The sequence below is a fragment of the Merops nubicus genome, unplaced genomic scaffold (genome assembly GCF_000691845.1).
Source record: "Merops nubicus isolate BGI_N331 unplaced genomic scaffold, ASM69184v1 scaffold3375, whole genome shotgun sequence".
NCBI lineage: Eukaryota > Metazoa > Chordata > Aves > Coraciiformes > Meropidae > Merops > Merops nubicus.
The window spans coordinates 33,122-49,969 of record NW_008611436.1 but is presented as its reverse complement, the minus strand read 5'-3'; the positions used below and the strand labels follow the sequence as shown (position 1 = coordinate 49,969).

At 46.6% G+C, this 16,848-nt stretch overlaps 1 protein-coding gene across 1 annotated transcript in view; it reads right to left on the bottom strand.

Moving 5' to 3' along the window:
- Positions 1-15,256, bottom strand: part of LOC103773827 (unconventional myosin-VIIa-like) — a gene marked incomplete at its 3' end in the record, with an annotated part of 38,592 nt that extends 23,336 nt beyond the window's left edge. Inside the window, exons 1-5 of the mRNA XM_008941207.1 lie at positions 15,191-15,256; positions 12,048-12,161; positions 10,943-11,095; positions 4,860-5,044; positions 2,777-2,898 (exon numbers count right to left, since the gene is read on the bottom strand). Coding sequence (XP_008939455.1) covers positions 2,777-2,898; positions 4,860-5,044; positions 10,943-11,095; positions 12,048-12,146 — 559 coding nt within the window. The remainder of the gene's footprint in view (positions 1-2,776; positions 2,899-4,859; positions 5,045-10,942; positions 11,096-12,047; positions 12,162-15,190) is intronic.
- Between the last annotated feature and the right edge of the window lie 1,592 nt (positions 15,257-16,848).

Sequence of the window (16,848 nt, the reverse complement as noted above, 5' to 3'; positions counted from 1 at the left end):
AACCTCTCCCATGAAAACAAGCAGAGAGTTGAGGTTGTGCAGCCTGGAGAAGAGAAGGCTCCAGGAAGACCTTACAGGGACCTTTCAGTACTTAAAGGGTCCTACAGGAAAGACAAGAAGGGACTTTTCACCAGGACATGTAGTGATAGAATGAGGGGTAATGGTGTTAAATTGAAAGAGGGTAGACTTAGATTAGATGTAAGGAAGCTCTTCACTGTGAGGGTGGTGAGAGACTGGAATAATTTGCCCTGAGAGGCTGTGGATGCCCCATCCCTGGAAGAGTTTGAGGCCAGGTTGGATGGGGCTTTGAGCAACCTGGTCTAGTGGGAGGTGTCCCTGCCCATAGCAGTGGGGTTGGAACTAGACGACCTTCTGACCCAACCCATTCTATGACTCTGTGAAACAGGATATACTGCAGATGGTTGTCCTTGGCCATACAGAGAGGAGCAGAGAGAAGGAGGCAGGGGAATGGGGTGACCTTATCCAGGAAGAGGGGCTAGCACTTTTAATCTGGCAGCAGCTGATGAAATAGAAGAGGGTTGAGCAAGGCTGGCAGGAGGATGCTGCATGTTGGGTGACGCCGTGCAGGAAATGACCGAGCTGCTGCTGAGTGATTTGGTGACTGAGAGGGAAAGGAAAGAGCTCTGTATTTAGGGAAACACAGAGGGACTAAGCCAACCTCAGAGGCTCTGGGGAGACATTACAGAGACCTTCCAATACCTGAGAGGGGCCTACAAGCAAGCAGGGGAGGGTCAACTCACAAGGATTTGGAATGACAGGATGAGGGGTAATGGCTTTAAGCTAGAAAAGAGCAGATTTAGGTTAGACATTAGGAAAAAGTTCTTTAACATGAAGGTGATAGACCACTGGAATAGGTTGCCCAGACAGGTGGTGGAGGCCCCATCCCTGGAGACATTGGAGATCATGCTTGATGAGGCTCTGAGCAGCTGAGCACAGAGAAGGAAAGCTCAGCCAGTGACTTTCTCGTCTGCTCTGCTAACGTTGTGCATGTAAAGCAGTTGGGATGTTCACACTGCTGTTGATTCCTACAGAGCTAATTACAAGGCAAAACATTGCTCCCTGTGAATACCAGGGGGGGTAACAATAACGTTATTCTTTAAGGAAAATGCTGCTATTCTGCACAAGTGTAAAGGGTCCATCTGGTGTCATGTTGGGGCCAGAGGGTCAGAACACCTATTTAATTTACAAGGATCCAGTTAAAACAGTGGGGTTGATCTCAGCCTGGAGAACAGAAGACTCCAGGGGGATCCTACAGTTGCCTTCCAGTACCTGAAGGGAACCCACAGGAAGGCTGGAGAGGAACTTTTCACAAGAGTGTCCAGTGACAGGACGAGGGGAAATGCTTTTAAACTGAAGGAGAGTAGGTTTAGACTGGATCTGAGGAAGAAGTTCTTCAGTAGGAGGGTGGCAAGATTCTGGACTAGATTGCCCAGAGAGGTTGTGGATGCCCCTTCCCTGGAGGTGTTCAAGGACAGGTTGGCTGAGGTCTTGAGTCAACCTGGTCTAGTTGAGAGGTGTCCCCGCCCATGGCAGAGAGTTTGGATTAGATGATCTCTAGGGCCCCTTCCAACCTAGGCCATTCTATGCTTCTATGCTCACAATAACAGCCTCCCAATGAACCTATTAAGGCCATGAACTGATTCCTGTGTGGTTCTTTCTTGAGCTGCCTTTATTTCTTTTTCTGCATTCTGCTGCCATTCACTGCTCTTGGAAGGAAAAGGTGAGGTCTGCTCTTGCTGCAGAGAGAGCTTAGTGCAGCCTTTCAGTACTTAAAGGTGCCTAGAAGAAAGCTGGGGACAGACTTCTTCACAGGGCCTGTTGTGACAGGACAAGGGGTGATGGTTTTAAACTAAAAGAGGAGAGATTTTGACTGTGTATAAGACAGAATTTTTTTCTGCTGAGGGTGGTGAGCCCCTGGCCCAGGCTGCCCCTGAGAGGTGGTCGCTGCCCCATCCCTGGAACCATTCCAGGGGAGGTTGGCCGGGGCTCTGAGCAACCTGCTCTAGTTGCAGATGTCCCTGCTCCCTGCAGGGGTTTGGACTGGATGACCTGGAAAGGTCCTTTCCAACCCAAACTGTTCTATGAATCTGCATTGTAAGCACAAGGTGTTCAGTCTGTGAAGCTATGGTCAAATTAATCTCCTGATCTGCAAAACAAGCAAAGGATAAGAATACGGGTTTTTATTATCTATGGTCAAATAAAACAAAAAGTTAGTTGAATGCATGCAGCATTTATAGGATATTGGTGCTCAGCTTACAGTTCTAATTCCAGCACTGGAAGAGGTGGTGAGATTTTTTTCAAAAGAGCTTTGTGTATTTGGTGATCATTTTTGAAATCCAAGACTACACAGGTAAAATTCAGGTTTCTGTTTGGAAATTTTGGGAAAAATAGTCCTGATTTAAGTGGAAAAAACAGACTTTTCAATTCTAAGCAAATAAAACGATTTTAAAAAAATGCCAGGTCAGCTGAAATGTTTTGCTTTCCACAACAGTTGTCAAAAATATTAATAGAAAATTTGAGAGCCCAAATCAGAAAATATTAGCCTTGTGAAAAATAATTTCAGGTGAAGAGACACTGAATATGCTGTTTAAAAAATGTTTACATCATTGCTTTTGATTTTTTTTATTTTGTCACTTTTTAAAACTCAAAATGCAACAAAACTGACCTATGAGCATATTGTGTGTTTCCTGAATAGTTTTTTGTCCCCGAAAATAAAGAAGTTCCTCCATTATTATCTGATTATCTGATATCTCACCTTCCAAAATGGGATTGGCCTCCAGGACCTGTTGCTCAATCCAGGAGTGCTGGCCACTGATCGCTGCCAGGAACTGCAGAATCAGTTTGGTGCTTTCTGTCTTCCCTGCTCCGGATTCACCACTGCAGAGACAACAGGAACTGGGGTCAGTGGAAGCTCTGCTTTCGTCACCTCCCTGCCAAAGTCCCCCTCTCTGTCTCCAAAGGGATGGCTGTCTCTGTGCCTCTTCTGTCAGCATGCACAGGACGAGGCCACTAAGGATGGTTTTCCATCATCCCAAGGACTGGTTGTGGGACAAACAGTAGGACACAGTACCAGACAGCTTCTACTCAAGATCCAGATTTGCTTTACAGTCCATTTGGCCCAAGCTGTTGCTTGGATTTTGGTCTCTCCAGCAAATACCAGCATTCAATCAGCAGTAAGAAGGTGATGAAGCACTTTCAGACAGTGCTTTCCCATGTATGATCACCAGACTATAAGCCTGTGGCCCAGAAGCTGGCTGATCCCATGGGGCATTTTTATCACCAGCTCTGAGCTGGTAAAATGCACTGGGAGGCAGACTGTAAAATGCTTTTTAGTGACAGGCACTTTCACAGCTCCCCTGGGCTTGTCCTACCAAGGGGCAGGTAGGAGAGGAGAAGATCATGGGGCAGGAAGCAAGAGTGACTCCTCAAAGCTTTCTGTCCACTGAAGGAGAACTTCTGCTACATTGCAATGGTACAGGAAGAAGGGCTGGGCAGAAGTCCCTTGGTGTGAGTCTGTGGCCTGTCTGATAGATGGGGTGGCCAATGTAAGTGACTGAAATGGACCTTCCTAGTGTTCAGTAACCACCCAAACTGTCTCACTTCTCAGGGCTGGCCTTGACTCTCCTCTAGACCCCCATATCATGATTTTTTTTTAGTCCTGCAAAGTAATCATTCTGCATTTTCAGTCCTACATATCTGAACTACTACACATGGGGTGCTCCGGAGTTAGGCTTTTATGAAACAAAACTAAGGGTAGGCACTCCTTGGAGAAAGGTGGTGCCCTGAAAGCACAAAGACTGTCTGAGGGTTCAAAACTTGATGGGACAGCACTGGACAACTGAGGGAACCCACGCTGCTGGGGGTGCAGCCCAGGCTGCTGGTGGCTTCTGGGTTGCGAGCGCCTGGGGCCGGCTCCTGGCCAGCCCCCAGCACCCCCAGGTCCTTCTCCCCAGGGCTGCTCTCAATCCACTCATCCCCCAGCCTGGATGGATACCAGGGATGGCCCTGACCCATACACAGGACCTTGCACTTGGTCTTGTTGAACTCCATGAGGTGGGCATGAGCCCACCTCTCAAGCCTGTCCAGGTCCCTCTGGATGGCCTCCCTTCCCTCCAGCGTGCCAGCTGTACCACACAGCTTGGTGTCATCTGCAAACCTGATAAGGGTTCATGATACATTTGGGACGGATATGAGAATGAATATACCCATAAAGGTGACCAGGCATTTCTTGAAGCCCAAGATTGATCAGCACAGAGCAGAGCCATGCAGGGAGACACCAGTTCAGCAGTGTGAACAACCACAGGTCTGGTGATCAAGCTTGTCCCTGGCCCTTCCTTCTGCAGAATGTACAGACTTTGCATCTTTGATGTCTATAGGAGTACTGAGTTTAAATTTAAAAGGGGATATTAAAGATGAATGTGAAATCTATTGAGTTGTAGGGTAAGTACCAAAGGATTGGTAAAGTTATCTTTACTAGGAACAGTGACTGCGAACAGAGACCACCTCTGCATGGGGAATATGGGGATGGAAGACCTACTAGGTCGTTCAAATTTCAGATTCTACTTAGAATCACAGAATTCTAGAACCATTAATGTTGGAAAAGACCTCTGAGACCATCAAGTCCAACCATCAACCCAACACTACCATGACCATCAAACCATGTCCCCAGGTCCCATGTCCACACATTTTTTGAACCCCTCCAGGGATGGGGACTCCACCACCTCCCTGGGCAGCCTGGGCCAATAACAGCTTACTTGATGAGCTGTTCCCTACCAACCATGTTGCACATGCTCAAGGTGTTTTCAGGAGGTGATCCATTTGGAAATTCACCAGCTCACCTTATGATACAACACTGGTCCTTGTTGTTGCGCTGCATGTTGAAGTAGCAGTTGTCAGCAATGGCAAAGATGTGTGGTGGCATCTCACCGATCTTCTTGTTGGTGTACAGGCGTATCTGCTCAGGTGAGTAGATGGGTAGGAGCTGGTAGGGATTTACTGCCACCAGTATTGAACCAGTGTATGTCTGGAGAAGAAGGACATGAAAGTTTATGGGGACAGTGAGATGCAGCTGAGAGGCTCTGGCAGTTTGGGTGGAGTATGTAGGCCAGAAAAATCAAGGCTTTTCAAAAGCTGGATGAAAGATGATGTTCAAGCCAAAGATGCTTGCAGGGTGAGGCCTGGAGCAAAACTGGAACAGAAGTCCCAAACTATCTAAATCAGTTCATACTCAGCTCTGCACATGCACAGCATGGATTCAAGCTTTAACTCATATTTTGGATGCTCCTCAGTTATGATTCAGTGTTTCAAGTCAAGCTCATATTTGCAAAAATATCCCCAGAGCCAGCACACACCTATTGCATTGCAATATATGAGAAGCTAGAGATGAAAGAAACCTGAAGACCATTCCCATATCTCGAAGCAGGACCAGCTGGATCAAACCACTGCTGACAGATGTCTGTCTACTCCATTTTTATAAATCCAGAATAGAGCTGCTAAGCCTCCCTCTGCAAAAGTTCTTCTCTACCATCTCTGCCTAACCCAAAGATCTCCATGTTGCAGTTTAAACCTTGTCCTGTGCACATAGATATGGCCCATAAATTCCTAATACCCCTTCTCAGCTATTTCTGATATTCTGGAAACAGTCTTGGGTCCATCCCTTGCTCTCTGTGGCACTTGAATGAGCAAAGCTCTCCTGGGCCGTGGGAACCAAATCCCTTTGTGGTGTCTTGGTTCATTTCTGTCCTTCCAGAAACCGTTTCTTTCGAGCTTCTCACCAAAGCCCTCATGACTTTTGTCATCTTGCTTAGATACAGCTCTGAGGTTAGGAGCTTTGGCCACATCCCAAGCTTAAGGAAAAGAATAAGGATCTCCTTCCCCTACTTCAGCTTTCTAAAAGTTAGTGTCTAGAGAAAGCAAGTCAACAGGGTTCCACCTCAGGCTAACCAAGGGGAATGACATGAAGACTACTTTCATTCCATGACTTCAAAGGAGCCAAGTTGCCTTCTGTAGGTTAACTTTGGGCAACTAAAGTCACAAGATGAAGCTCACCTTTCTTAACCTGGTGGGACCAGCTGTGGAAGTGGCTCCAGTGTTGCATATATTCTTCTCAGGAGAAGAAAGAATTGCTTCAACAGAAACAGAATCCTTATGGGTTTTTATCTGCATGGCCTAAAACCAACAGTAAACCTTTGGCACAAATCAGCAAAGTGGCATGGACAAGGATGCTTGTGAACTGAGAAGAAAATCTCTCTGGGCTCTGCTGTCTTCTCTTCTTGTGCATACTGCAAACTGGCTGATGAATAGAACAAGACTGAGCTGTTCCTCATTTCTAAAGGCAGCAAAATAACTACCACTGCTGGTGAGAGGAGTGGAAGGGAGACCTGGGGACACATGCTCCTGGTCGAGTTTCTCCTATCAAGGCCAGCATCCCTCAGTCGTGACGGAAAGGGCTTGAGTGCACGAGATGACGATTTGTTGGCCATGATCTACACAGCACTTCCCACCAGGTCAGGCTTCCAGAAAGGCAGCCAGTAGGTGGCAACTGTGTCCTATAGTAGGGATGCTGAAAGCCTTTAGGGACTCCTCACCTTCTAGTCTTATGGCCAACATCAGGGAGCAACTTTCTGCTCAGTCCCAGGTGAGGTTTTAGTTTACAATAGTAACTGAGAAAGGACACAATAGACTTCCCTGTAATAGGGGGTTATGTGTCAGTAACAGAAAAAAAAGCTCTTTAAGCTTAAGAACAAAGTTGTCACAAATCCAAAGGGTAGAAATTGGCTGTGAAATCACGTAGAGCGGACGTTAAAATAAGGTGGCATTGAAATAAGGGACCAGAGAAGTCCCAGAGCAGCCTTCCACAGCAACAGAGCAGTTTAGTGCTCTGAGAAGAAGTGAGCTCCATTTGTGAATGGAATTGTGTCACAAAGATCCCAAATGAACCCTGAGACTCCTTCCAGTTCTGGCTGAGACACACAGAAGTCTTTCCCTCTTCATAATTTATCACCAGGTTAGTTTTAGGGACATTTCCTATCTCTCATGAGCCTCTTTTCAAAGAGACTGACTCTTTGCAGAAATCCCTGTTTCAGCCACACTGGTCTGCCCTGCCTCGAGTGCAGCCAGGGAGAATTTTAAAAGAGTTAACCATTAGTTGTAGGAATGTTTTCTGGATGGCTCACTGACCCTTCCCTTGTGATCCACAAAATACTTTGTCAGCACGAACCCTTGCACTATTGTGTGGTTTTGTAGGTCATTCCTAGTTGATAAATACTCACAATTTGCTCAGTTCTCCTGGAAGGCAAAACTTTGTCCACTTTGCTGATGAGGGGCCCAAAGGGCACCTCCAAGGAAATACTATCTCTCTGGTTTCTATGGATGGGTGAAGGGAAAGCACTCCTGTCTTGGGACAATAAAGCTTTGCTGACAGGCAGGGCCTCTGCTGTAGCTGACCACAGGAACTACAGCTGAGTGTAAATTCATTACTGTCTGCATGACCTACATTGTACTTAGCCCCAAACAAATCCCTTCTGAGCCTGCTTCCCTTACTAACCAGAACACCATGGCTCACTTCATCTGGATTTTTATGTGGCTAAAGCTCTACCAAATGTTACTGCATTTTGGCAGTCCTCAGAGAGCAGGAGCAGGCATTGTTTTCCTCTCCAGATAACGAGATTTATCCTTCAAGTTGAGGTTAGTACTGAGAAGCACTGACAGCTTTAACCACATTCACAGGCTGAGGACTTGCAGGCTGTGGGAAGGTGTCACAACTTCACCATGAGGGTCAAGCTCTGTGGCAAAGGGGGTGATGCTCTCAGTGCACTTGTGCAGCAGCAGCCATGGTGGTGCAACGTAAATGAAAATGCCACAAATGGTGAACAGAAACAAGTGATTGAGTGGAAGGCATGACAGCGATTGCAAATGACAGTGCCAAGAGTCATACTCACCCTCCCGCCGCAGTTTGTCTTATGAGGGAGGAAAAAAAGGGAAATTATCTTTTATTAGAGCAGAATTAGACCCTTCACAAAGCTTAGGAAATGAAGAAACAAGAGGGACTGAAATCCAGTTGGGAAAGTCACCTTTTACTCAGTAGGTTCAGAAAACCTTTCAAACAGTGAAGGTCAAGTCACACTGGGCTTCACCATCTTTAAGACAGAGCAAATTATACCCCTGATAAAAACATCTCAGGGGGATGAGTATCCCCATGGCATCCCTGCAGCACCTTGGCTTTGCAAATCTGCCATCAACAGTCATCCCACTCAACACAAATCTCCTCCTCCTAGAGCCACCTCTTTTAAAAGATGAGATCTAAAGTTGGATTCCTCAGCCTCCAACAACACGTGTGTAGGCAGAGGTGGTTTACATCCCCCTCTATCAAGCTGTATGCTCTGTGTCATTTTTGGAGGCTCATTCTGATTTAGAGATTGTGCCAACTGCTGCATCCAGGATCGTGGGCTGGCACTCCAAAGCCATGAGTGGTGTGGAGCAGCCGAGGCACAGCAACCTGGGACCTCTGTGATTCAAACCCCATTGGGGGATAAAGCCATCCCTTGTGCAGGAGCTTTGTAGGACACATGGCTCTGTTACCAGCATACCCAGGGAACTCACAGAGAAACCATGTGGTTACTGAGTCACTTCAGCCCAAATCACCACCCACATTCACCTCCAGGTTAGCAGCTGCCCTTTGCATTAGCCCGCATTAGTCTGATTCTGCCGAACAACTCTCTGCCCAGTTCTTGTTTGTGTTTATAATCTCCCTGGCTGCCTGTGAACAGCTTGGTGAGGGAGCTGGGAGGCAGAGCTTTACTGAAGGAGCTGGTTTCATTCATGGGCAATCTGATACTGCACATGTGAAATCTTATCTGAGGACCTTTGTTCGCTTAGCGAGGCAACAGGCACTTGCCTGATGACACAGGGACCCCAGGAGGGGCACCACTGAAAAAATATCCAACATGATCTCAGCCTTCCCAGAGAGAAGGAGAGAGCTCCAGGAATGCAGCTGGTACCACTGCAGGGTGATCACAAACAGGAGAAAAAAGGGCAATGGTCAACGGATAAATACACGCTCGCTGAAAACAGCCAATGAGCTACACATTCTTCTCTTGCTTCATATCTGGGCTGGCATTCAGGTTGCTGGAATTCAGCTATGCACGAGCACTGCACCAAACCTTGAAGACAGACATGCTCTGAGCTAGAGGAGGATGGACTGTAGTCCTCCAACCTGAACTTCCCTTCCAACGTAAACTCTTTGATGATACCCAAACCAGCTCCAAAGCAGACACCTCATCTAACAGGCACCTATGTTTGCACAGCTGAAAGGTTGTCTTGGTTCTGTTGGTTTTGTTGATACCTCTGGTGACTGCCCTGGGTGCTTAGAGCATGTGGAGACATCACCTCAAGTATGAATTTGGGCTGCTGGCTTTTGGTAGTTTATCATCATAAATGGCTGTGGCTCCCTGAAGAGAGCTCCAGGGAGTTACTCAGGTCATCTAACATGTGAGTGATCTTCTACTCATGCCTTTTTCTCTAAATTGACAAAACAGGGGACCTACACATCATGCACAACAAATAAGGTGTGAGTGAGAAAATCATTTGGGAGGTCTCTAGTGTCCTCCAAGCTTTGGGGACTTAGGGGTGCCTTTTCAGCAACCATGTCCCCTTCATCCAGGATTGAATTCCATCTCTGAAAGAAGAGGTGGGTATCTTCCAGAGTTGGGGTCAGGGAGCTGTCAACCACATGAACTGCCTACATAACAGAATGGTGTGCTCTCCATCACTGCCCAGCTCTAACAAAAAAAACCATCCTTTCTAAAGGCACTCGACACCAAGCAGAACAAGAAGACTTGACAGATAAACTCCTGGGTATGGTCTGTTAGCTTATGCTACCTGGGAAGTCTGACTGCACTGCAATTCCTTCTGGCCTGAAAATCTAGTAGTCTCTAGAGCCTTTTAAAAGTTAAAAGACCAGGTGACTTTGAAAAGGTCTTCAAAGACACAGCAGGCACTTCCTCAAATATAGGAAAAATGTGGGATTTGAGAGCTATATTAAATTTTCCATATTTTCATAGGCTGTTTAAGTGCATTTGCTAATGGCAAAACCAGACACAGCCTCCGCACTTCTGCCCCAAGAATGTGCACCAGCCTACACAGCCTATGGTACATGGATAAAGCCAGCACAGGGACCTGAATGCTGACTCTGGTCCTGCTGGGAAGTGGCCTTTGCGATGTTAGTGCAGAAAAGAGACTCAGTTCTGGCTGGATTCCTGTAAAAACCCCAATTCCTGAACATCTGCTTGGGTTGGCAAGGCTACACCGGGTCCACTGGGCATGACATGACTGAGCTGGTCTAAGGAAGGACACTGCTGTCCCCTGAGATCATCTGTCAGGGTCCCAGGCAACCCAGACATAGTAAGTCATAAACACAGATAGATGGAGGAGATACTTTAGAGCTGTTCTGGGAGTTGGTCACTTCATTGTTCCCAGTTATTTCATGCATGCAACTCTTCATCCTTCCTCCAACCCTTGCAACTCCAGCAATTGTCTTCATTCACTTGGGTTGAATGAATTCATGGTTGAGAGTGAGAAGGCAGAAGGCTTTTCCTGTAGGATCACTACAGAGTGCACATGGCCTGGGCTGAACTGGTTACTCCATGTGCTGAAAGTTAATGCATGTCCTCAGAACTTCTACAGGAGCTACAGAGTGAGGTAGCACAGACTTTGCTCCTTACCTAACTCACTGGGTCTTTCACTAGGGCATCCATAAACCCTGCAATGTGTCCTCTACAGTGCAAGTGCCCTCCACACTTCGATCTGGGTGAAGGTAGGAACCCAGATGCTCAGTTCAGTCAGGGTTTCCCCCATGTGGGTTCCCCAGAACTAAGGAGGACAGTCAGTGTGGTGCAGAGCAAGAGATGGAGAGGACACTCACGTAGATGAGGTGCTCCCGATAGCGGATCAGCAGGTTCCTGAGGATTCCTGCCTCGTTCAGGTCCCCCAGGCGGATCATGTCCTCCACCCCATGGATGGAGGTGGGGTGCATGGGTTTGATGTGGCTGGCATTCTGTGGGGAAATCCAGTGCTCCTGGAAAGAGAGCGAGGGCAGAGAAAGATCAGTCAAGTCCTATCCATCTCATGAGGATGAGCGAGAGAAACAGCCAACCCTAGAGAGAAGAACCAGATGGAAGAACATACAAAAGAGAGCATCACCAGAAGAAAGAAAACATCATTTGGTTTACTGAAGGAGCAAGGGACATGAGACACGAGCCATCCTGGCAGGAGCACCATCCAGGGCAGCATGGACATTCAGTCCATCAGGGCAGTTTTTAACAAAAAGCAAATTTGTTCTTCCCTTCACACAACTATAACTGGTTAACCCTGTGCCACAAAGTATTGTTGAGAAGGGAAATGATGATTTAGAAAACAAGAGAGGGTTGTACAGGGATGGCAAAATCACACCCTTATTTGGAGCATTGTTTAGACTGAGCACTTCTATAGGGCTTCAAAAGCCACCACAAATTGGACTCAAGGACCCTGTTGAACCAAATCTCTTTCTACCGTTCTTGAAGGGAGTGAGAACAGTTTTAGTTATCTCAGGCTGGGAAAAAAGTGATAAAAGACAGAGAGGCTCCTCATAGCAGCCTCTGCTTCTGATATATATGTTACTCCAGAACAGCCACCACTGCACAGAAGTAGAGGTGGGGAATTGGAGGAGAACCAGTGATCACAGCACATCCTGTATTGGTAAGAAGTAAGGAAGGACTGGATAACAGCAGAGGAACAGCAGGTCGAGGTAGGTTTGCTCAAAACACTATCTAAACGTACTTTGGAGGCTTCTGTTACCATTGTACTCAAGAAGCCTCCCAACCTTTCACTCCCAGAACAGCCACAAAAGTGGGAGCATGACATTATCTTGTCTTCACAAAGAGAAAACTATGGCATAGCTGAGTCCCAAGGACAAAGTCAGTCATCGTGACCCTATGACCCTGGTCAAGCCACAGAGCTGAAGAAGGGTCATCACAACCCTTTGTACGTACATTGCCTTCATCATCCACGACCTGGATCTGTCCGGAGTCACACAGTTTAACCACTGCTCCAATGGGAACATCGAATTCCCGTCCAGTTTTGAGGTCCATCCACACATAATCCCCCTGGAACCAAAGAGAGAACAGTTACACTTGGAGCTCCAAAAGGTTCAGCATCCCTCAGGATAAAAGATGGTGATATTTTGGACCCAAACCACTGGTAGCAGTCAAATTACGTCTTTGTAAACCACAAAAGATCCCTTTCTCACAGATGCTCAGGAAGTCCCTGCAAGGTAATAGCAGCAGGGCATGCTCCACAGAGCACACACCCACTGCACTGTCTGTTTCCTGAGCTCATGACTGGTTGTTGGGCACAGACTGCATCTAGCAGGCAGGTTACAGAGCAGTGATACAGGAAGAAAAACCCACTTGGTTAGAGATTTCCCTTTGTGCACTGTACAAGCCTAGAAAGACACACCTAGGATATGATTTTGAGCCCTGGAAAGCCTTGTCTGGAGGCTTGTGGCATATTTTTCCCTTGCAGATAACCACTACAAAATACGCATTCTCCTCCCTGGGAGACTGGTGAAAAGGGGATGATTAAAGAAAGGTTAAGATCATACCAGAGGGGTGGGTGTGTTTGTATATATATATATAAATTCTTCAGGAGGTCTCCCAGCTACAGCCATTTGTAGGTGGGCTGTTTGCATGTAATACTTTTCAGTGGATTTTATCTACTATGAGCATGTCCAACTGCTTCCTGAAGCTGTACAAAGCTTTATCATCCATGAACTCAGAGTTTAGCTACGACCAGCATGAAAAGCTGTGTCCTTTTGCATGCTTCAAATGTGCCACCTCTTTCATTCGAGACCTCTTTGTTTTTGTTTTGGAAGACACAACAAGCAGTTGACCCCTATCCACTCATTCCATGTCACTGGTGATCCCACAGACCTCTTGTCAGTCCTGCTGGGCAGGGACTATCTGCTCATCAGCTCTGGGGATATTAAATGACTCGAATGCAGACAGGCTTTTAAAGAAACTGTTTTCCTCAATACAAAAGCAAACTCCAGAATAACCCAAAACTAAATTCCCAAGCGGGACCCACACTCTATAAAACAAGGGAGAATTACTTCTCATCCCTATTTTCCACGTGAAGAGATGATAAAACTGGGAGCCACATAGACAAATCCCTGCCAGGCATGTTTGCAATCAATCAAGCAAAGGTATTTTGTCATGCACCCGAGTTTAAAGCTGTGAACTTGTAGCCCCACCTAACTCCACGTTCCTGGGGGTCAGCTCCACTTGTACCCATTAAGCACAATGCAGATGCAGTATCTGCCTTTTGATGTCATGAAAATCTGCTGGGAGAATGGAAAGTGGAAAATAGGAGGGGTCACTCTGCATCTGCTCTCTTATAACCTCTTTCCTAAGCATTCATTATTGATCATTTCTGCAGACAGAGTATTTACAGATTTGGGTTGACCCAACTGAACAACCTTCAGCTCCACTCTGTTTGGTGGGAACTGGAGACATCTAGCAATATAAACCATGCTGAAACGTTCACCACCCAAGTCACTTCCCACCAGGACTTCTGAGACACCAACCTGTGAGTGCCACAGGGATGGAAGGCTCTGCCCAGAGACCAACACATGGAGAAATGCTACCCACAAGGAGAGCCCAGCCATTCTCTGGTAGGCTCCACCTTTGGCAGCTGCTTGCTAGGTTTTGTCTAGGATATCAATAAAGTCATCTGCATTACATGGAGCTGAGGATCCAGCCCTTTGTCTGGGTTGTCATTTCCTTGGAGAGCTGTGCTACAGCACTGTTATAAGTATCTTCAACATCAAAACGTGAGTTCTTACCCTCACATCTTATAACTCAGTTAAAAAGGGAAAAAAAAACAACAACCCACTAATGAACACATGAAGTCATTCATAGATACATTATAAATCCACTTATGTTAATATTTATTTCTTAGCTCCTTTGATCCAAGCCTCTCACAGCATTTCACAGTGCTCAGCACTGTCGCTCTTCCTGCATAGCTGGGCAAATTCATGCATAGGGTGGGTAACTTGATCAAGCTGTCAGGAGGAGAAGGGCCAGGTTGCTCAGCCAGAAAGCCCTTCTGACACCTCAGAAGCTGTGTAAAAACTGCTCTCGATAAGAAAACAAGAATTGTAATGCTGGGTTTTTTCATTTGTTGGTTTGACTTGTTTGTTGGTTGGGTTGGGTTTAAAACCCTCTAATTTTTGAATAGCTGTAGAAGCAGCCTGCTCTCCCCGAGGGGAACTAATACTGTACTACCACTAAGACAACTCCCATGATTTGCCTGCCAAAGGCACAGAGTGCTCGTCCCCTCTAAGTGCCCTTTCTGAACACATTAAAGTGCAGTTCTTAACACTGGTAAAAAAAGTAAGTCTTATGGGATGGGCTAAGCTGGTAAGCTCAGAAAAGTCTAGGAGGGGTATAAAATAACATCACTTATTAAGAGTGCCAACATATTTCCTTCCCTGACTTTAATCAATTCGATATAAAATCCGCGGATGTCAGTCAGACGCCTTTGGCTGACGCAACCACCTTTGGATCAGCCCCCAAAGCAGCAGATATATTGGGGATTTCGGGGCAAATCGGGGTGATTCATGCCTTTACTGGCTTGGGCAGACTGGCTTATAAGTTGCATAACCTGCCTCACGCCTGGACTGATGCAGTTTATTTTCCAGCACACACGATGGAGTGCTGGAGAAGTGAGAATGCCACCAGTCGCTTCACAGTATCAACCTGGTCCAACTCTTCCTCCTCAAGGCAGCCTCTGGGTGCTAGAGTCCTTCCAAATGCTGTGGGGCAGACCCTCAGGACCTCACCAGCTATGAGCAGGGACAACCAAACAGTGGGGCGAGAGGAGGAAACAGCACGAGGGGCTCACACACAGATCAACACAATTCATGAAGAGGTTCTTGAGGAAGAGTTTCCAAATGCAAAAAGCAAGAAGGTTGCACCAGAGGGGAGCTACAATGCTTGTTGGGGGAGCAAAGACTCTGGAGGAAGGTGAGAGAAGCTGGCACAAGTAGTATGAGGAGCCCATCAAACAGTGGGATCGATTTCAAAGTAGCCTGAAAGCTCCCAGCCATGTTTAGAGCGTAGGACCTCTATCTTACCGCTAAAATGGTTGTGGGCTTCAGGGCCTGGTTGACATTGCGGAGTAGTGTCCATTTGCCTTGGTCTCTCTCCTGATCTTCAACCACCTCAGGGCATGGCTGCACGAAAACAACTTTCTTCCTCTTCAACATCTCCAAAATCTTGCAGTGATATCTGTCCCTCTCTCTGCTTTCTGTGTAGATTCCACCATGAATGCCAGGGAGATGTGGCCTCTGCTTTAGACCTCCAGTGTGACCATGCTTGCTGCTTGCAGGACACCCTCTGACCTGATTCACAATATGGGTCTTGGTAAAGTTCTTCTCCTAGCAGTGAAATTTCCACACACCAGCCATGGTGCTCCACTGGCCAGACAGCACGCTTGCTCCACAGATCTGGTGCTGCAAAATTCTCAGAGAAAACTGAACAGCTTGGCTTCTCTTCACTTAAATTCTTCCAGTCTCTCCAGGAAGGGCTGATACTTGGTCAGAGACCTGAAGGACACTGCAACCACTCGTTCTGGAAAAATGTCTGCAGGATTTACAGGAAAACTCTTCATTTCCCTGCGACTTCTCCCCGTTCCCTTTTCTTCTTAGAGAAATAATTGTCTGCCAGCTCGAGGACTTTCAGCACAGAACACACTCGGGTGCTTATTAATCCACAAATGCAGTCAGTCCCTATGCAACACATGGCGTTTAATTAACCTAATACCTTTACATACCAAATTAACCAAAGCGCGGCGGGAACTCAAAACCAGAGGCCATCTGCATTTTCTTTAAACTGATCGCCTTGAGTAGATCCATAGCAACTGAATTTTAAATAATTGAGTGGAAGGTGTTCAGAGTAGCACGGCCTCTGTGCCTATAGGTGAGAGGAGCCCCTGGGCTGTGGATGAAATTGTGCTGAACTTTAGCACTGTGGAGATAATGAGGTGGCCCTGACTTTACATCTGGCTGCTCTACAGACCCACTTCTGCAGTCCCTCCTTCTGTATAAGGAGAACTGTTCTTCTAAGGATTTATCATGACTGCTGATTCTCTCATTTTCATCCAGGACAGACTTTTCTGCTCATTCAGAGAATTTGAGGCCACCTCAGCTAGACCCCATTCTCTTCCATGGAGATCTTGAATCTAACTCAGCATCACTTGTACAGAGCAGAGCAATGCATGAGTAGACAGTGGTGCAGCTGCTAAATTTTCCATGACATTCTTCATTCATCACAATCTTAATGCAAAACTCTACTGATGCCTTGATTCCACAGAGTTTTGGATCCATTTGCCTGTGATGCAGAGGACATAGTCTTGGTGGAAAGTTATCTAGAGGAACAAAGGCTTTATAAGTCCCCTTAACGGGGGATAGTCACCAAGACAGCCATAGATGATGGATATATCAGACTCACACTGGGCTAGTTCCTCTCACTTCCCATGAACAGCATTTGCAACAGTGAGGCAATCCTGGATTAATACCTTTGTGGGCTTAAGCCATATTACAACAACCTGGAACGATAAGGTGTCAAATTCCTGTAGCTGTGCAAGTGAAGCAAGGAAGAGGTTGAGTCTTATGGATAAGAAGCCAGGTGAGAGATTAATGAGATGGAAGTCTACCAAAGGAGCAAGCAAAAGATGTACATGAGATGCAATAGTAATGCAGGGAGGGGACAGATCAAGTGTAGCAATCTCATG